At 45.8% G+C, this 21,349-nt stretch overlaps 1 protein-coding gene across 2 annotated transcripts in view; it reads left to right on the plus strand.

Moving 5' to 3' along the window:
* Positions 1-21,349, plus strand: part of TRABD2A (TraB domain containing 2A) — a 56,506-nt gene that overhangs the window by 19,734 nt on the left and 15,423 nt on the right. For both annotated transcript variants that reach the window (XR_006354943.1, XM_043987022.1), the window contains exons 3-4: positions 8,561-8,707; positions 11,045-11,219. Coding sequence is in view for 1 of the 2 variants with exons in the window: in XM_043987022.1 (XP_043842957.1) it covers positions 8,561-8,707; positions 11,045-11,219 (322 nt within the window). In the remaining variant the exon portion in view is untranslated. The remainder of the gene's footprint in view (positions 1-8,560; positions 8,708-11,044; positions 11,220-21,349) is intronic.

Here is a 21,349-nt window from a genome sequence, read left to right on the forward strand (position 1 = left end):
GAAGAGATAGGACAATGGTTAGTGGGAACAGAGGGATCAATCAATTGCCTCCTTTTACAGTTGTGGAAACCGAGGCCCTGAGATGTGACTTGCCTAAGGTCACACAGGCATTATGTGAGTGGGCAAGCTGGATCTGTCCAAGGTGTCTATACCTGCCCTTGTCGGTCTCTAGCCTAGACCTGACTCTTTGTTTACTTGGGCTCTTCCTGATCTTCTTGGCTCAGGTGTAGATCAGTGGGTTCTTACATTGTTTCAGCCAAGACTAAGGTTGGGTTTTTCAAAGGGAGATTTACTAGGTAAAGAAGGGGGAATTCAGTCAATCAACAAGCACCTATTAAAGACCTACTATGTGCCAGGCACTGGAGTTACAAGTACAAAGAAAGCATCCTTGCTTGTTAGGAGCTCATATTCCAATGGGGAGACCACAGTGTGTATTGTAAATTTTAAATAAATAAATATAAATATATACAAAATAGTTAAATATGATCTACCTTGGGAGGGAGGGCACTTGCTAGGGGAGATTAGGAAAGGCTTCATACCCAAGGTGTTGCTTGAGCCTCGAGATTCTCTGAGGATGAGCTGAGGAGGGAGTGTATTTCGGGCCTGAGGGTTGGGCAGTGCAGAGGCATGGGGAGGGGAGATGGAGTCTATATGTGTAGAGGAACCCAGTCTGGCCGGATCTCCAAGGTGTGAGAGTGTGGGATGGCAAGTCAAGCCCGGCGAGAATGGAAAGAGCCAAGTAGTGTAGAGCTTTAAAAGCTAAACACTGGGATGCGGTTTTATTTTAGATGCAGTAGGGACCAGTAGAGTTGGTTGAGCAGGGGAGGGGTGTGGTTAGATCTATACCTGAGGAAAATCATGTTAGTGAGCATCATAGTGTAGGATGGATTGGAGTGGGCAGAGACTCGAGACAGGGAGACTAATTAGGAGATGAGAGGTGATGAAGCTTTGAATAGCATCAAAGTATAATATAATAATAGAATTAGCATTTATATAGTGCTTTAAGGTTCACAAAATCCTTCATTAACTAATTTATCCTCACGACAACTCGGGGAGGCAGGTGCTATTAGTATACCCATTTTGCAGATGAGGGAACTGAGGCAGACAGAGGTTATGTTACTTGCCCAGCATCACATGGCTGGGAAGTGTCAGATTTGAATTCAACAGAGACTCAGTGAGTTCTTAGGACACAGGGGTCTTATCCAAGGCACCTCCTGCATAGCCACAGAGTAGATTAGCCAGCCCAGCTTCAAAGGGACATCCTTACACTGGTGTCAAACCTCAGGCATGTTTGAGGACTTTGGCTGTGGGTGGCATTTCCTAACGGGGCTCCAGAGAGCCTTTCCCTGGATTTTCAAGACAATTTCCATTTACTTTGAAGGTTCCCTTGTTGTCTTAGACCAGAGGCTTTTTTGCCTGTCATCCCCTTAAGGCTTTTTCTTATTCTAACTCATGTCTGTGTCTGGGTCCATGAAGGGGTGGTGGGTGAGGCTGGAAAGCAATCAGGAGTCCAAGAACCTCAGCTGTTGGGGAAATCAGATCGAAGACCTTTCTATGTGGGCACGTGTTCGTGTGTGACCCGGACTTAGACTGTGGTCCTCAGAGGCAGTGTGTGCCCTGGAGGAAGGGAAGGCCTCAACCAGGTTACATCAGGCATGTGGCAACAGCTGAGCCTGGAGGGTGATGATTGAGGGTTTTTGTCCTTGGCATTTTCTGTTGATGGCCCCAGACAAGCTTGATCAATGGAATTCCCCCAATCTAATCTCTCAAGGGAACTCAGACAACAGTTTACACCACTCCGCCAAGGATTTCTTGATAAAATGACTGAAATTCTAGGGAGGCACAGGAAACTCACATGCATATGTAAGTTTTTTGATACCTCCACATCTGGTTCAACATGCCCACCTAGAAACTACTGCTCACTCTCACACATTGACCAATACGAGTCGTAAGTACCCTGTGTGGACAACATTGCAATGATGGATTGACTCAGAATCGTCACCATGCAATATCTGATTGCAGGTGCTGCAAAGCAGAAGCTGTATCCAACAGAGGGTCAACCAGCCTTTGCTCCTGTGACAGAAAGCCCCTTCTTAGAGAAGACCATTGCATTTTTGGTTCGCTTTGATTACTGGGAAATTCTTCCTAATGTTGTACTAAAAGCTGCCCCTCTCTAACTTCTACCTTTAAGTCCCAACTAAAATCCTGTCTTCTACAGGAAGTCTCCCCTAATTCCTCTTAGTTCTAGTCTCTTCCCTCTCTTAATTATTTCCCCTTTATCCTGTGTACAGCTTGTTTGTATCCGTTTGCTTGTTGTCTCTCCAATTAGATTGTGAACTCCTTGAGGGCAGGCACTGTCATCCTTCACAAGGTGGAAGAATGATCAAGGGGAAATTCTATTCTGGATTTGATCTCGTTTTGTATTCTTAGAACATAGCACAGTGCCTAATAAATGATTACTGATTGATTGCTGCTGACGTTTCTTTTTTTAAAATCCGCCTTAACGGATTGATGCTCAGAACAGAGTAAAGCTTCTTTTTTTTTTTTTAATTTTTTTTTAAGTGAGGCAATTGGGGTTAAGTGACTTGCCCGGGGTCACACAGCTAGTAAGTGTTAAGTGTCTGAGGTCAGATTTGAACTCAGGTCCTCCTGACTCCAGGGCCGGTGCTCTATCCACTGTGCTACCTAGCTGCCCCCTAGAGTAAAGCTTCTTAGACTGTGGGTCTCCACCCCGTAACTGAATGTGGGGGTTGAGAAAAATTTGGGAACAGTAAAAGATTCTGTGTACCCATTTCATATACCCATATACCCAGGGTCAGGTAAAAATTTCTCAGGCGAAAAGGGTCAGAATTAGAAAAAGTTTAAGAAGTCTTGACACAGAGAATAGGTGCTTGTAGATTGATTGGTTGGTTTGATAGTGTAAGGCAAAACGTCAGAGTTTTTTTTTTGGGGGGGTTGTTTTCTTTTATTATTAGTGATTTAGAACTGGTTTTCATATGGTTGTCAGTCACTCACATTTCTTCTTCTGAAATAATTTATTTCTATTCTTCGATCACTTATCCACTGGGGAATGACTCTTGGATATTTGTATCAATTCCCTATACATTTTGGATATTAGATTTTCTTTCTTTTGGAACAGACCAGTGTTTTGTTGGCATGGGATCAAATAAGATAGTCTTTATTAGGTGCTTAGCATAATACTTGGCACATAGTAGGTGCTTGTTCCCTTCCCTCTATAGTGAATTCCCAGTGAGGATACTCCTACCAGAGCAGATCAGCATCCAGATTGCAGTTTTTTTGCCCATCCTTCATTTTTGAAGAGGACCAATGACTTCACGGTGCAGTATACTGCCTTAGAGAGTAGACTGGAGCATGGAGAAGTTAAGTGACTTGCCCAGGGCCACATAGCCAGTTTGTGTCAGGAGAAGGGTTTGAACCTGGTTATTCCTGACCCTGAAGCCCGCTCCCTATCTACTGTCTCATGCTGTCTCATCAGACTTTCATCAGCGATGTTTGATGCACAGATTCTGCCTCCCCCCCGCCCCGAGTTCTCTTTTTATCCTAGCTGATTTTGTCCCAGCAAAAGCTTTTAATTTTATGTCACTGAAATGATCTCATTTAGCTTTTATGATGTATGTCTTTTGCCAGTTTCTTGGGTAAGAATTCTCCCCCAACCAGAGATCTGAAAAGTACCTCTTCTTGTTCTCTTTTAAATTTCTTTTATATTTAGGTCCTATATCCATTTGGCACTAATAGGCTGGAGAGCTCTCTGTCTCTCTGTCTGTGTCTGTCCCTGTGTCTGTCTTTGTCCTTCTCCTCTCCTCTCCTCTTCTCTTCCTTGGCTAATAATTTCTTGACTTAATGACAATTTCATCCTTTGCAAGGTGGAAGAACAATCAAGGGGAAATTCTGTTCTGGATCTAATTCTTACTAACAGGAGGACATCTAGGGATGCTGGGGTAGAAGCAGTGGGCACCTTGTGGGAAGTGATCACTCGATCCTTGAATTGGTGATAGAAGAGAGGAAAAGCCAGGCATAGCCTGATAGACGCTATGGATATTGGTAGAACAGATGTCAAAGAGTTTCGAGAATGGCTTGGTAGGATTTCACAGACTAATATTCTTGTAAAAATCTTAATGGTATTTTATTTTTTCCAGTTACATGTAAAGATAGTTTTCAACATTTGTTTTCATAAGATTTTTTACTTCCAAATTTTTCTCCCTCCCTCTTTTCCCTCCCCCCTCCCCAAGACAGAAAGCAATCTAATAATAGGTTTTATATGTACAATCACATTAAACATATTTTCGCATTAGTCACGTTGTGAAAGAAGAATCAGAACAGAAGGGAAAAAGCTCAAAAACAACACAAAAAGTAAAAAGAGTATGGTTCGGGGCAGCTAAATGGAGCAGTGGATAGAGCACCAGCCCTGGAGTCAGGAGGACCTGAGTTCAAATCCGGCCTCAGACACTTAACACTTACTAGCTGTGTGACCCTGGGCAAGTCACTTAACCCCAATTGCCTCACTAAAAAAAAAAAAAAAGAGTATGGTTCAATCTGTATTCAGATCCTATAGGCTTATCATGGGATATGAGTCGTGATCTTTTTCTTCAATGAAGGGAAGAAAAAGAGGGTTAAATTCAAAGGAGACTGCAGGAAGAGGGAGGGAGGTAGAAATACCCAGAGTGCTGGAGGGATGGGACTCTATCGGCCCCAGTTCCACAAACTGAATTTCTAGAGCATCATTCCTTAAACTGTGTTCCATGTGAAGTCAGTAGTTCCCTAGGAAAAATGCTGACGTTAGTGATGTTTTTCCTTCTAAAAATGGCAAATAAGAAATGATGTATTTATCAAAAGTCTTTATTATCTGTCACGATTGTCTCTAGGCTTAATGACATCTTTTTTGTTTCAAAATGCCCCTGGCCTCCATTTTCCCTGGTGCAGTGCCTTACCCAGGACCTCTTGGATCATAATTTATGAACTGTTGTCAATATATTTCAAGCGATGGCCCCACGAGTTTGGGAAGTGAAGCCTTAATGGGCTCCCAAGAGGGTAACGCAGTCACAGATATAAAGAATTGCAAGGATCTCACAGGTTGTCCATTTCTGTCCATTTTAGAGACAAGGAAATAGGACCCAGATGGGGCTTGTGACTAACTCAGGGTCACAGGGCCCAAGCTGGATTAAAACTATGATTTCCTGGATTCCAGGATCCAAGAATAGAAAATAATTTTGTCTTTCTCTGAGAGGAAAAGAGGGGACAACATGAGAGAGAGAGAGAGAATTGGGTTTGTGGGGATATATATATATATATATATATATATATATATATATATATATATATATTTCCTGGTGCTTTGCCAGGTATAAACGTCTTGGCATCAATAGTGGATAGAACTGGTTTAGAATTTGGCTTAGATCTCCTCCACCCTAACCCCCCTCCCTCATGTCTTTTTTTTTTTTTTTGGTGAGGCAATTGGGGTTAAGTGACTTGCCCAGGGTCACACAGCTAGTAAGTGTCAAGTGTCTGAGGCCGGATTTGAACTCAGGTCCTCCTGAATCCAGGGCTGGTGCTTTATCCACTGCGCCACCTAACCGCCCTCACCCAAGGTTTCTTGTAGTAGAGAAGTTGAGGATCCAGGCTTGGAGAGAAATGCCTCTTGGTGAGGGGAGGCCCCAGCGTCCGAGGGAAGCCTGTTACAGCCCTGAAGGTCTCATTTCATTCTTCTGAGAACTTGGCTGGGTCCCTTGCTGTGACAAAAGGGGGACCACTGAGCTACCCGGCCTTCGGACTTTGGGTTGGGTGGGTGGGTGGGAGAGTAGCTCTTCTCCTAGGTCAGGAGAGGGGTCCTGGAGCCCTGAAGACTTGGCCAGGAAAACGAACCAGGCCCTGGTTAGAGGCAATGGGAGAAAAGCCCTTTCTCCAGGTGTTTTAAAAACCAGAGCCTCCGGCCCAGAGGGGTCTTGAGGCCTAGGGAGTGTTGCCACCCCCCAGCTCCCAAACAGTCCTTCAGGGGACTTGAATGGGGGACTCCACGGGGAGCTGAGGGGGGAAAGAAAGTGAGAAAAAGCTCAGCCCCCCCCAAAGCAGAGGGAACAGATGTGATTCCCTTTGTGGGGTGGCTGGGGGCTCCTGCCCCTTTCATATGCAGAACAGCCCTTTGATGTGAGGGGGATGAAAGCAGCCTGCCAGGGGAGGGCGCGCAGGGGGGGCTTTGTCCTGGACAAAAAAGGCATCTGCCCAAAGGCCGCCCTCCCCACTGCCGGAGGATCCTGGGCCCCTGTGGCCCCGACAGCGGGGCTTAATCGATTTTTTCCAGGGCACAAAGGGAAAGGAAGAGGAAGAGAAAAGGGGTGGGAGCGGGGAGATCTGTGTGAGGGGAGAGAGAAGGGAGGGGACGGTTCGCCTCGGGCCCTGCATTTGGAGTCAGACGACCCTGGATCTGGGCCTCATGTGGCCTCCGGCTGCAACCTTGGTCTCTTCCCCTCTCTCTGCCTCAGTTTCCTCCTGGGAGAGTTGTGGGTCGAGGCTCCCTCGGGCTGGCACATGAAAAGAGCTTCATGGGCCTCCCTTGCCTCCTAAAATGATCAGGATGGCCCAGAGATGGCCTCTCAGGTCCCTGTCATTCCTCTGTCTGACCTCCTGTGTTGTTTCCCAGTCTGCGCCTCAGTCTCCTTCTCTGTAGAAGGAGGGAGGTCAGACTAACCCAGCAGAGGTCCCTTCTTGCTCCTAAGCTGTGGTCCCGACGTCGCCGAGGGGAGGACGGCAGGGAGTGGGCTCCAGGCCTTCAGTGGCCTGATGACCATTAGCTGGGTACTGGGCAGAGGGCATGCTTGGGCAGGTTCAGTTTGGACTCGGGGGCCTCTGGCGTGTGTGGAAGGAGAGTCTCTTAGCGGAGTTTGGAACAGGAACAGCGAGAAAGCTTCTTTAGTGATTATGCCCCGGCCAAACAGAGGCCTAAGCCTCGTTCTCCTTGTTATTTATCAGGGAATCCCTAGGTCAGTGAGTAAAGCATCTCTAGGACCACTAGGAAGTGTGGGAAGTCATTCTGGGGCCTCGTGGAAATAAGTATCTGGCCTTTTATTTTAGAGTCTCCTGGAGTTGAAGCTAGAAGAGATCCCTGTGGTCCCCAAGGGGAGAGGGGGCCTCCGGTGGGGGAATATGTGTAAGCGCTGCCAATCAGGAGGCCGATGGGCTCTGCACCACCTCGCTCTCACCTTCCCTTCCTCTGTGGGACTCCAGAGCAGGCGGATGGAGGGCTCAGTGAAGTGGGCTCCACTCTGCATGTCCTCACAGTTTGGCCATTTTCCTAGAGTGCTTCCATGTCAGTCTGGCTCCCCAGTGGCTGTGTGGCTCCCCACCCCATGCACAGCCACCCCCCCCTCTAGTCTTTGAGTTGCTTTAACCAACAACTTCCTCCCATTGGGGCCGGCCTGGATGCAAGCCAGGCTGCTCCGTGGATGAGAGACGTACATCACCCACTGCTGAGCCCTCCTGGGAAGCCCACGCTAAGTGCACCCTAAACCCTTGACAGATTTGATCCTCATAGCAACTGTCATTGCCAGGTAGGTGCTGTTATTATTCCCATTTCACAGATGGGGAAACTGAGGCAGGCAGAGGGTGAGGGACTTGCCCAGGGTCACACAGCTAATGAGTGTTGGGTCAGATTTGAACTCAGATCTCCCTGACTCCAAGCTCAGCACTCTGTCCACTGCATTACCCAGCTGTCCCAAAGCTGCAGACCCAGGGAAATCACAGAGTATCCTAGATTTAGAGCCCCAAGGGAGCTTAGAGGTTATTGAATAGGATCCCTTTATTTTACAGACGTGGAAACTGAGGCAAGAGAGGTTCATCGATCCAAAGCCCCACAGACAGTAACCTGGAATTCAGATAATAGGACTGGAAGGTTAGAGACCCAGGGCCGAAAGGGAACTTAGAAGTCATGGAGTCTAGCTCCTTCATTTTACAGATGACAAGATGGAAGCCGAGAGGAGAGACATTTGTTTAGGTCACAGAAGCAGTCAGGATCTGAGGTGGGATTTGAACCCAGGTCCGCGGCCATGGTGCCGTCAGTCATTGTGGTAAACATCTCTATTAAGAATAAAACCATGGGGCGGCTAGGTGGCATAGTGGATAAAGCACCAGCCCTGGATTCAGGAGTACCTGAGTTCAAATCCAGCCTCAGACACTTGACACTTACTAGCTGTGTGACCCTGGGCAAGTCACTTAACCCCCATTGCCCCGCAAAAAAAAAATAAAAATATTAAGAATAAAACCGTGTCGGGGCAGCTAGGTGGCTGGGGCAGCTAGGTGGAACAGTGGATAGAGCACCGGCCCTGGAGTCAGGAGGACCCGAGTTCAAATCCGGCCCCAGACACTTAACACTTACTAGCTGTGTGACCCTAGGCAAGTCACTTAACCCCAATGGCCTCACCAAACAAACAAACCAAAAGAATAAAACCATGTCTCTCCTTCCCCTTGGGAGTGGCCAGTGCACATCCCCCTGGCTGGGGCCTGCTGGTACTTTGTTGTGACTCCTTTGCCCCTTCCCTCCCTGTTTTAGGTGATCTTCGCCTTGAATCAGACCCTCCTGCAGCAAGAGAGCCTTAGGGCAGGAAGCCTCCACACCCCCTACACCACAGAGGATCTGATCAAGCACTATAGCTGTGGCGACCTCAATTCCATCATCTTTAGCCACGATAACTCCCAGGTGAGTGCGGTGCCGCACCGCCCCTTCCATTGGCCCATACTGGCTTAGAGCTCCCCTTTTCTGGTGGATGCCCCTCACACCCAAATCTGCCTCAGCCCTGGTCTTGGTCCCGAGTGAAGGAAATATCTTCACCTGGTTTCTAAGGCTAGGGAGGGGCAGCTAGGTGCTGCTGGGCCTGGAGTCAAGAAGATCTGAGTTTAAATCTGGCCTCAGATACTTACCAGCTGTGTGTCCCTGGGGAAGTCACTTAACCCCTTATCTTCATCTGTAAAGTGGGAACCTACTAGAGAAGGAGAAATGGCAAACCTTTCCAGTGTCTTTGCCAAGAAAACCCCATGGGCATTAGTCACGAAGAGTCAGACGTGACGGAACAACTGAACAACAGCCACTAAGTCGAGGGAACAAATCCAAATCTTGGATCCAAATATTTTTGTTATTTAACTTTTCCTTCATTGATGGGGCCCAAGTAATAATTTTATTGGTAAAGGGAATTTCCAGGTGAGGAAACTCTCCCTTCTGATGCAAGTCAACACCTTCTTTGTTACTTATACTGTTAGAGAAATGCCTAGGTCACTGAGATGTGAAGTGACTTACCCAGGATGTGTCAGAGGTGAAACTTGAACCCAGATATTCCTGGCTTTGAGGCAGGCTGCCCCTAACATGCATAGATGGGACACTAATAAGCATGATAATTGGCAAGACAAAGATTTTTTGGTCTTGAGCATCAGAACTCTGTACCTTGTGTCAGGAAGTCTTGGATTCAAATCCTACCATGGCTCTAATGTCATCACAATAGAGCTCATTTTAATATGGACCACCCTCAAGTCATTCCAACCAATAGAACTGAATGATACTAGCCAGTTAGCTTTGATCAGCGTCCTCTATCAAAAGAAGATAAAAGCCAAGAACACACAAGACTCTGGACCAGTGCCATTTTGGAACACGTTCTTGGTCTGGACTTGCTGGGCTGATGAGTGCTTCCCTCTTAGGACAGGGTACACTGGTTAGAACATACACTCTCTCTTAGAAATATGGTGCTGAGGGGCAGCTAGGTGGTGCAGTGGATAGAGCACCGGTCCTGGATTTAGGAGGACCTGAGTTCCAATCCAACTTTAGACACTTAACACTTACTAGCTGTGTGACCCTGGGCAAGTCACTTAACCCCAATTGCCTCACCAGAAAAAGAAAGAGAGAAAGAAATATGGCACTGGGCCTTTTTTGCTCTGTGTTAACTGCCACATGGCAAATACTCTTCTTCTTCTTCTTCTTTTTTTTTTTGGTGAGGCAATTGGGGTTAAGTGACTTGCCTAGGGTCACAGCTAGTAAGTGTTAAGTGTCTGAGGCCGGATTTGAACTCAGGACCTCCTGACTCCAGGGCCGGTGCTCTATCCACTGTGCCATCTAGCTGCCCCAATACTCTTCTAATATTTAATATACTTTAATAAGTACTTACTGCCAACCCCCCCCAAAAAAACACCAAATCCTACCCTAGTCACTTAATAGCCATGGGACTCTGGGCCTCTGTTCCTCGCTTGTCAGTTGAGAGTATTGGGCTAGATGGCTTCTGAGGTCCCTTGCAGCTGTGAACCTGTGCCCCTCTGCTCCTTCTATATTCACTGCTAATACATTTCATAAACACAGACATTTTATTCTATTCCCTAGGAGCCACTAATAGTCATGTGTCATAGTAGATAGCATTCTGCCTCAGAGTCAAAACCTTTACTGACTGTGTGGCCTTGAACAAGTCATGGGATCACAGATTTAGTGCTGTCTTTAAGCCCAACCCCCACATTTTACGTATCAGGAAACTCAGGCACAGAGTATTTAAGCGACTTGCCCATGGTTACACAATTATTAGGTATCTGAATCAGGATTTGAACTCAGGTCTTCTTGACTCCAAGTTCAACTGGCTGCCTCTTAGTGCCCTAGCACAACTGTCAAAGACCAAGCTTTAGAATGGTTACTGACCTAAGCTTTGGACCAACCATAAGTTCACATGATGATAGGAAGTCTACAGGGGCTTCCGAGGTCATTTTGTCCAGACCCAACATTCCTCAGGCTCCTTTTTGAAGGTAAAAAAGATGCAGAAGTACATGTATTGTTCTTCTACCTCTGCTTGCTTCATTTTGCATCAGTTCATACAAATCTCCTCATGTTTCTTTGAATTCTTTGTAGTTGACATTTCTTAGAAGGCAGCAATATTCCTTTACATTCTTAGGCCACAGGTGATTCAGCTATTCCCCAGTCGCCGGCAACTGCTTCATTTTCATTTCTTTTTAAGCAGCTGTGCTAACAATCACACATCCCTTAAGGCTTTTTTTTTTTTTTTAAACATAGGTTCCGAATTTTATTAACGCTACACTGCCACCTCAGGAGCGGATCACCGCTCAGGAGATTGACAGCTATTTCCGCCAAGAGCTCATCTATAAACGGAATGAGCGGATGGGGAAGCGAGTGAAGGCCCTCTTGGAGGAGTACCCTGATAAGGGCTTCTTCTTTGCCTTTGGCGCTGGTGAGTTTCAGACCCTCAGCATTGTTCCTCTGGCTTCCATTGGTGATTGGTTTTCTCTGGGCCTTTTGTACTTGCTGCATTTGTCAGGAGCTCAGATAGAATGACAGCTGACATCCTCTTGCTGATTTACAAAACATTTTTTTTCAGTTGGGGGTGGCTTCCTTTCATTTGTTGGATGACAGCCCCTTGCTGTTCTGATGCCTCTAAAATTTGGCCCAAAGCTTGGGCCAAATATTATCAACTGACAGTCATTATTAACCATCTTGGGAATTATCTTTGGCAGCTGTGACTCTCCTTCCTGGTCCCTCTCCACCCAGAACCTGCCGGTAGGGTCTAGGCTGCCAAAAGTCAGCAAGCTGGGGAGACCAGATATCAGTGCCAGAGAATGGTTTGTGTTTCATTCTTTTTTTTTTTTTTTGTGAATGTGTCTCCCTTACACAAAATTTGGTACAAAACCCAACTTTGAGTGGTTTTGGAAAGACCCTTTTGTGCTTTTCATACTTTTAACTTATTCCAATTAATTAGCCAAATTAATTGGAATAGATTGAATGATTAATTCAATAAGCATTTATTGAGCACTCACTATATATGAATAAATGAGTAAATGAAAAAAGTTTATTAAGTGCTTCACACGTAGCAAGTCCTTGCATCTCTGAGGTAGGCTTTTTTGTGGAGGGAAAAAGGTAAAGGCGAAACAGTTTCTTCCCTCAAGGAGCTTATATTCTGTTGCAGGGGAGTAGAGGAGCACACAGTTAAGTAAAAATAAAATAGCTGCAAAGTAAGTGCGAAATAATTTCAAGAGTGTGTATGGGTGGGGAGGCTCATACCATTAGCGTGGATGAGAGGGAATTGATGATATTGAAGACATTGACTGTGAAAGTTTTATGATTACTTGCATAGCTCATTCCTAGTTTTTAAGTAGATTATCCACAGGACTGAACTATAGCAGGAAGTGGTGCTCACCTGTGTGGCAACTGTGGTCTGTCCCTGGGATTACCCTCAAAGCTGAGCTTCCTGCATTGTTCTCCATTTGGCCTTCTAGGATGGAAGCATACTGTAGTTGGGAGAGCCTTTTAGCTATGGATGCAGTGCCATTTAGAGGTGTGTGAGGAGAAAAGAGGAGAGTCAACTTGGTCTGGTGGAGAGAGAGAGAGAGCTGGCCTTAGAGTCAGGAAGACCTGGGTTCAAGTCTTACCTTTGCCTGGAACAAATCATTCAGCCCTTCCCTAACCCAGGCACCTGACTTCCTCAGTTACAGAGAAAGTACCAATCTTCAGTGGTAGAGGGGAGTTTCTTATACCAATGAAAGCATGGGTTTGGTTTAAAAAAAGAAATAGAGGGGGCAGCTAGGTGACATAGTGGATAGAGCACCGGCCCTGAATTCAGGAGGACCTGAGTTCAAATCTGGCCTCAGACACTTGACACTTACTAGCAAGTCACTTAATCCTCACTGCCTCACCAAGAAACAAACAAACAAAAACCAGATAAAAAAAGAAAGAGAAACTAATAATTTTAATGACATGGATGTCAAAGTTCTTTTGGGCCACCAAGCATAATTGCTTGCCCACCTCTAAATCCTTAATCCTACCTCTTGAAGGCTTCTTTCAGGGCCCTAATCCTAAAAGACCATTGATCCCCAGGCTCCCATTGATCCCTAGGCCCCCACTGATCTCTGGGCTGGGGGCTGGTCTTTGCCTCTGCTGGTCTCATCTTGGCTACCCTTGCAGAATGGAGTCGCAGTTTCTGGTGACTTTTCAGATTGCTTCTATTACTGTCATTTCCTGCTCCCTAATTGCCTGCCCCCTCTCTCATCCATCCCCCATTCTGCCTTTGGGCCTTTATCTTCCCATCTGCTCTTCCCAAGATCCTATGTAGGGGTAACATTGGATCACAGGCTCATCTTCTAAGCTATCTAATAGAACCATAGACTTTTTAGCAATCAAAGGGATCTCAGAAGTCATTTAACACTGATTATTGTGGCTAACATTGAATTTACCTTGAGGATTTGCAAAGTGCTTAAATGTAAACTTCATTGCATTTGAGTCTCACACTAATAACCTTGTCAGGTAGGCGCTATGAACCTTATTATCTCTGTTTCAGAGTTGAGCAGTTGAGGCCCTGGGACCTTAGGCCCAGTCAGCTCCTGCTTTTCCTCTTTCCCTGGGTCTTCCTTTTCTCATCCCCAGTCAAAACTTGCTCATCTTAACCAGACTTTGTTTCCACCCCCAAGCCCGGCCCCCTGGGCATCTAATACAGTGCCATGGATGCAATGGTACTTGTAAATTTCATTAAATGAATACTTTTGTATCTATCAATCAGCCAAGCAGTGGGTATTGATGAAGTGTCTGCTGTGTGCTGGGTACTGTGACAGGCACTATGAGGAATATAAGGAGGTATAAGACCAACCTAGAGCCCTGTGGGAGTCTGCTGGAGACTGCTTTTCTATCTCCCACGGCCCAATATCTAGCAGACACTTGATTCACCCATGTTGAATCACATTGCATTTGTAACTCATGCACTTTACGTACTTATCTCCCGAGGTGACACAGTTCGGAAGTCAAAGCTGACCAGGAGACACTTCTCTCTGAAGCCATTTTGGCCCTGAGGATAAAGTTTAAGTCACACTTAATTTTGCCTTATACTTTAAAAGATTATAAACACATGTGTGTTTTCTTACTCTTGGTTTTAATAGTGGATGTGAAACATTGGCTTTGGGAAATATTTGGGAAAATATGCCCTGTGTTACAGAAGGGAAATATTGTCTTGGAGCTGAATTAGTGAAAAGGATTCCATTATTGTTATTTTCATGCAATTTAGAAAGAGACTTGGACTGGAATGAGAAGACCTGGCCTTGTGTCTAGGGGTCTTAGTGGACCACAAGTTCAACATGAGTCAGTGGTGCAGTAGGCCAGACAGAATAGCCAATGGGCCTGCACTAAGAGAGGCATTGCTTTCATTAATCGGTTCAACAAGCATTTTAAAAGTACCTACTATGTGTCAGGCACAAAGACAAAAAGCAGTCCCTGCCCTCATTAAGCTTCTATTCTAATGGGGAAATAAGGAGACAACCGCGCTTGATACTGCCCTGGTCTCACCACAACCGGAGTGTTCAGTTCTGGGTGTCACCATTTGGGAAGGGAATTGATGGACTAGAAACTAGAGCGAATCCAGAGAAGGGCCTTGGGTTCAGGTCTTGGGGGATCAGTAACCAGAGATACAGATTCTGGAGAAGAAAAGGCTCGGGGAGAACATGGTAGCTGACTGTACAGTATCTGAAGGGCATGTTGTCGTCCTGTTTGGCCTCGGGGGCAGAATCAAGTCAACAAGCAATTACTGAGGACTTACTCTGCGCCAGGCCCTGTGAGATTCAGCATTGAAGATTCCAGTAGAAGCTGAAAGAATGACAGGGTCTGCCCTCAAGGAGCTTCCATTCTGGTGTGGGAAGGCAGTCTATGAAGTGGGCTGAAAAATCAGGGGGTGGGGGAGATACTTGAGTAGGCAGAAGTGGAGCCCAGAGAGAGAGAGAGAGAGAGAGAGAGAGAGAGAGAGAGGAAGAGATGGCTGGCCATGGCTCTTCCTCCCTATTGGGGGTTCTGGGAGGAGCTCACCAATGTGCCGGGCTGAGAAGGCAGCAGAAGCATGGGCGTGAAGTCTGGAGAAGAAGCAGCGCAGCCAAGGGAGGCATGAGAAGCCCCCGGGAGAGCTTGTAAAGAGGCCCATCCATTAGACTCCAAGTCGGGACAAATGTCCTAATAGGTAGAACTGGACAAAAGCAAAGTGAGCGGCTTTTACAGGTGGAAGACTCCCTGTACCTGGAGGTCTCCAGGCAGACCTGGCTGACCGCTCACCAGGCACAATGTGTTGGCAATTATTTGGGGGCGGATGTAGATTCGCCAAATGCCCACTGAAGCCCCTTCCAATGCTAAGAGTCTGTGAGTCCTTCTTTGACTTTGTATTTTTGTGACCTTGGACAAGTCATTTAAACTTCTTCAACTATAAAATGAAGATGATTAATACTTCCATTGATTAACAACTCCCTGAGTCGTAGCTGGGATTTGAACTCAGGTCCTACTGTGACATTCATGACACATCTACTTTGATTAAATATTACCTGTCTCTAGGCTGTGGGATTTTTTTCCAACTCATGATGAATTGATAGGATTCAGTGAGTGCTTAATAAATGCTTATTGACTGACAAATGGCTCCACTACTCTGTGCCAGTACCATTTGCCTGTAAGAACTGGTGGGCATTCACCCTCCCAAGGCTTCAGGTCAAATGCTAGACCCAGGATATAGGATGAAGATGAGGCCAGGAATGGCGAGGGGCTCCCAAAGGGGAATGACAGGGAGGCAGTGGCTTTCATGTCAAAGCTCAGGCTTTTCTTTGCCCCTCCAGTCCTCATTATCCCAACACCACCACGGGAAGGAAGCAGGTTCTCTGAGGTCACTTTGGTTGGGCAGGGGGTGGGGAGCCAGAAGTCTGATGGGCACTTCAGCTCCAGGGAGAAGAAGGGCCCTTGTGGGGGCTGAGCACCCAGGTGGGAGTCCATGCCAGCCACAGAGGTGCCCTAGCCTCTGTGTGCCGCCCACATAACAGCTTCTATCTCAGTGCTTGGACACTGGTCACTGGAGCTGGCCATCACTCCAAAGCACAAGCCTAGCAAGTCACACTCACCAACCGAGCACCCGTGCCTCGGGACAGCAGTTTGGAAAGTCTACAGCAGGATGTCCGGACCTGAAAAGACAAGTCGGAACAGTCTCCCAGAGGCCATTGAGTCTGATCCCATCATTTTACAGGTGAAGAAACTGAGGCCTGGAGGGGAAATGACTTGTCCAAGGCCATAGAGCAGAGACAGAATCTGAACCCCAAATCCAACTCTCTCTCTACTGTATCTTACGACTCCTTCCTGTACAACTTAAAAAAACTAAACTTGTGGGTGCTAGCAGGACCCAGATCCTACATTCCTTCAACAAAGCCCAGTTCTAATGCCACCAGCTCCACGCAGACTTCCCTTGACTAGGGGGCAGCTAGGTGGCGCAGTGGATAGAGCACTGGCCCTGTATTCAGGAGGACCTGAGTTCAAATGCAGCCTCAGACACTTGACACTTACTAGTTGTGTGACCCTGGGCAAGTCACTTAACCCTCATTGCCCCACCCCCAAAAATCAAAAAACCAGACTTCCCTCGACGACTGGGGCTGGGGGGGATTTCTGAAATCCTTCTTTGGATCTCACACCACATCTTTTCTGGAGGTCCAGGAATTGATCATATTCTAGTTTGAATGGCAGCGTGTCTGTCCTTGCCTTATTCCTCCTCTAGATTGTAAGGTATGGGAGGGGAGGGTATTGGATCTGAAGTCAGAGACCCTGAGATCAAACCTCACCTCTGATGCTCCCTGGGTGGCCTCGGGCAAACCCCTGGGCCTCAGTTTCCTCATCTGTAAAGGCCCCTTCCAGCTCCAGAGCTACGATCCTACAATTCTTGGTCAAACTCTCCTTTGTGACTATGCCAGTGCTCTGTCCACAGCAGGTCTTTAATAAATGCTGAATGAAAGGGGAAGATGTGTCTTAACAATAAGCCTGAGTTAGTGTGGACAGCATGAATGAGGACAAGTTCCTGCCTCACATCTTGACTGGATGTGTGACCCTGGCTAAGTCACATAACCTCTCTCAGCCTCAGTTTCCTCATCTGTAAAATGAGAGGGTTGGCCTTGATGGCCTTCAAGGGGCTGCGAGTTCTAAATTGATGATCCTGTTTCTGAAGCTTCTTCCACCTTTGAGAACATGTAATTCTTGACTGTGGCTTTAAATATAGGAATAAGGGTCCTTGGCCAGAAATAGAGTATACCTAATGGGGACTGGAATCTTACAAATGTAGGCACAAGTATTTTAAATTTAAAAAAGGAATAGAAGGAAAAGGCTGCCTATGTGTATCTTCCAGGTTTTAAATCCCATAGGGAGCAGAGAGTCTTTTTTTTTTTTTAAGTGAGGCAATTGGGGTTAAGTGACTTGCCCAGGGTCACACAGCTAGTAAGTGTTAAGTGTCTGAGGCTGGATTTGAACTCAGGTACTCCTGACTCCAGGGCCTATGCTCTATCCACTGCACCACCTAGCTGCCCCAGCAGATAGAGTCTTGGTGATTCTATATTCTTTTTTTTTTAATCATAAAAGTATTTTATTATTTTCTAGTTACATGTAAAGATAGTTTTCAACATTTGTCTCCATAAGACTTTTAGTTCCAAATTTTTCTTCCTCCCTCTCTTCCCTTCCCCCCTTCCCGCCCCCGCTTCCCAAGGCAGAAAGCAATCTGATATAGGATATATATGTACAAGGTGATTCTATATTCTCTGATTTATACTTAGAGTGGTTTCTCTTAAAATTGTCAGTCTTGGCTGGCTGTAATCCCTGCCTCTGGGGAGACTGAGGCTGTCGGTTCTCTTGAGCATGGGCGTTCTGAGTTTTCGTGGGCTAAGCCAATCTGGTGTCCTTACTAAATCCAGCATCATTATGGTTCTGGGGGCATTGGGGGGTCCAGGTTGCCTAAGAAGAAATTGACCCAGATCAGAAACAGAGTAGGTTAAAGCTCTCATGAGAGAGAGGGGTAGGAACCATGAATGACTCCTCGTGTTCAGGCCTTGGAGAAATGAACAGAGGTAGATTGTACACCGGTGCTCCAGAAACAAAGATGCCCAAACCAGAGGTCCTCTTCATGCTGCAGCCCCAAACAGCTGCTTCAAAATGCAGAGCCACTTCGGGAAAGCAGCTTCCTTCCCTCCCTTGGAATCCAGCTTGGCTAAACTATCTCCTTAATCTCATTGTAACCCCTTGAACAAGAAAACTCATCTGACAACTTAATGCCAAATAATTACAACTTCATCTGGGCTCTTTAAATCTTCCCTTCTCCTACTCAGATGATAACTGCACTCCAGTTCTCATTCCAAGATCCATTGTTAGGTTCCCAAGATCATGCTTGCTACTAATTTTTTTTTGCTACTAGATTTTTAATATTTTTCCTCTCATATTCCAGAGGTTTCCCCATTGGGAGATTTACCAAATTTACTCATTTACCCCAATCAGAAGTTGTTGGGTTTTTTTTAAGCACAAATTGAATGCCTTTTTAAAAAATTATTATTTTTTTTTAGTGAGGCAATTGGGGTTAAGTGACTTGCCCAGGGTCACACAGCTAGTAAGTGTTAAGTGTCTGAGGCCGGATTTGAACTCAGGTCCTCCTGACTCCAGGACTGTTGCTCTATCTACTGTGCCACCTAGCTGCCCTTTAATGACCTTTTTAAAGACCTCCAAGGGAGGGAAGGAAGCTACTTTCCCGAAGTGGCTCTGCATTTTGAAGCAGCTGTTTGGGGCTGCAGCATGAAGAGGGCCTCTGGTTTGGGCATCTTTGTTTCTGGAGCACCGGTGTACAATCTGCCTCTGCTTCCTGTCCTACCTTGGTGTGCTGAGGAGGGGCGAGGGAAGAGACACTACTTTGGTGGGTTTGTGAACCTCCCCGTCTTCACCGTTCTGACCCGATTTTTTTTTCAGGCACTGAGAGGAGGGATAGATGTGGGAAGAGCGGAGGTGACAACAGTTGCCAAGAAACAGTAGAGCAAGACAGCTACTTCCAGTCTGCAGAGATAGCCCATGCCTTTCCATCGGCCCCGAGTCTCTGGTTGATTCCATGGGTTTTCATGGACAGCTCCAGAGAGCCTTATTATTTATTCAAATTTTTTTGCGGGGAAGTGAGGGTTAAGTGACTTGCCCAGGGTCACACAGCTGTTAAGTGTCAAGTGTCTGAGGCCGGATTTGAACTCAAGTCCTCCTAAATCCAGGGCCAGTGCTTTATCCACTGCGCCATCTAGCTGCTCTTTATTATTTCTTTTTTTCTTTTTTCTTTTTTGGTGAGGCAATTGGGGTTAAGTGACTTGCCCAGGGTCACACAGCTGGTAAGTGTTAAGTATCTGAGATCGAATTTGAACTCAGGTCCTCCTGAGTCCAGGGCCAGTGCTCTATCCACTGCGCCACCTAGCTTCCCCTATTATTTATTTTTAAGCTTGACATTGGCACTTTACGTGGCTACCACATGCTATACAGGCATTGTCTAGTTGTGGCTGTATAGGGAAAAGAAGCTCTCTGTAAGTAGCATAGACTAAAAGAAGTTGGGAACACAGCCCAGGCTTAGTCACTTGTCTACAAAAAAAAGGACTCATTATTGTGCTAACAGCATCAGTATAGATTAATTTCTTTTTTATACTTAGAGCAAGATTGAAAGTTACATAAACACCATGCCTCAGACACTTACTAGCTGTGTGATCCTGGATAAATCACTTAACTCTCTTTGCCTCAGTTCCTTACCTGTAAAAAAGGAGACATAGAAGGCAAACCACTCCAGTATCTTTGCCAAGGAAAACCCCAAACAACAACTTTTCATTCTAGATACACTGTTCTTTCCACTGTAGTAAGTCAATCAGTCAGTCAGTCAACATTTATCAAGTGCCCGCTCTGTGTCAGGAATTGTGTTAATTGATGAGGATACAAAAAAAGTCAAAAGACATTCCTTGCTCTCCAAGAGTTCACTAATGGGGGAGACAAGATGCAAACAGCTATGTGCAAACAAGCTAGAGACAGGATATATGTATGGGAGATAACCGGCAGAGGGAAGGCGCTAGAATTCAGATCGTGTGCTGTGCTAAGCAGAAGGAAGCTTTTACTCTCCCTGAATCCTTCCTTAGAGTACTGAAGGCTGTTGGAGCTCACGACCAGGCCTGCCTCAGACTAATAGTCTCAGCAAAGAATTGCTAGACCACGGGCACTGCTAATCCCAGGGACTTGAAATCCCTTCATATTCTTTTCCAGAAGGCAGCTACCTTCCCTCCACGTGGCTTCTCTCCTCTGGAGCCCCTGTGTGCTCTCCTGCTTAGAAAAGAGACAAAAGAGGCACTTCTCACCACGGTATTTTCCCAGTCAGGGGTTTCTTTGGAGACTTGGCGTCTCTATCGCTAACTGCCTCCCTCATCTTTATCAACACTCAGCTTCCATTTAGTTACTTACAATTACGCATTAAACCAGCATAGCATGTTATTATTGGGTCCCCCCCCCTCCCTCCCTCCAACTTGGCTTCTTGCCAGACACTTCTTAAAGGGTCCAAACCCCCTTTTTCTCTCCGCATTTAAAAACTCAGCTGAGCAACTCAGAGCGGTTTTTAGAGACAGTCATACAATAGTGCTTCCTCAGCCCGTTTTCCCTCGTACAAATGTTCTGTAATTTCTTCAAGTTAAAAATGAAGGTTAATACACACACACACACACACACATATATACACATACACATATACACATTTACACATCTCTCTCTCCAAATGTATATATACATACACACACATATATATACACACACATATACACATTTACACATCTCTCTCTCCAAATGTATATATACATACACACACACATATATATACACACATACATATATACATATACATATACATACACACACACACACACACATATATATATGTGTATGTGTATGTATATATATATATATATAATATGCCAGGAAAAAGCCAGGCTTTTTGCTGAGTGTAATATCTACGGAACAAGCCATCGTTTTTATAATCCCTGCATAAGCCCCTCTTCTGATACCTCATTGTGGTGTGAAAGTGACCTTGGGGTCTCAAAGGCATGGACCACAATGCTCCTGCCATCTTCCTGCCAAATTCTGAGTATGGGCCCAGGGGCATATCTTGTCTTCCCTATAAGAACTACCTTAGCTGGTGCTGGACAGGTTTATCCAGCTGGTCATTAGTGACTGGTTTTGTTTTTTGGCTTTTTTTTTGGTCTATGGTCATGCATTGGTTGCCGTCCTTCATGCTGGAAGAGGACCAAAGTATGTGATGTATATACATATATGTATATAGGACAGATATTTAGACATCTATTTATTTATGTCCTGTGTATGTATGCACACTCACCCCAATAAGTAAATATATCATTTCCATGTACATAGCCTTCCAGCTTCTTCCACTCCTCCCTTTTTTCCCTTCACGGTCTCACTTCTGTGGTTCAATTCCATTTCATTGATTCAGTTCAATCTCATTTAACCAGTCATAAGCATCTAATATGTTCCAGGCTCTGT

This window comes from Dromiciops gliroides, chromosome 2 (genome assembly GCF_019393635.1).
Source record: "Dromiciops gliroides isolate mDroGli1 chromosome 2, mDroGli1.pri, whole genome shotgun sequence".
NCBI lineage: Eukaryota > Metazoa > Chordata > Mammalia > Microbiotheria > Microbiotheriidae > Dromiciops > Dromiciops gliroides.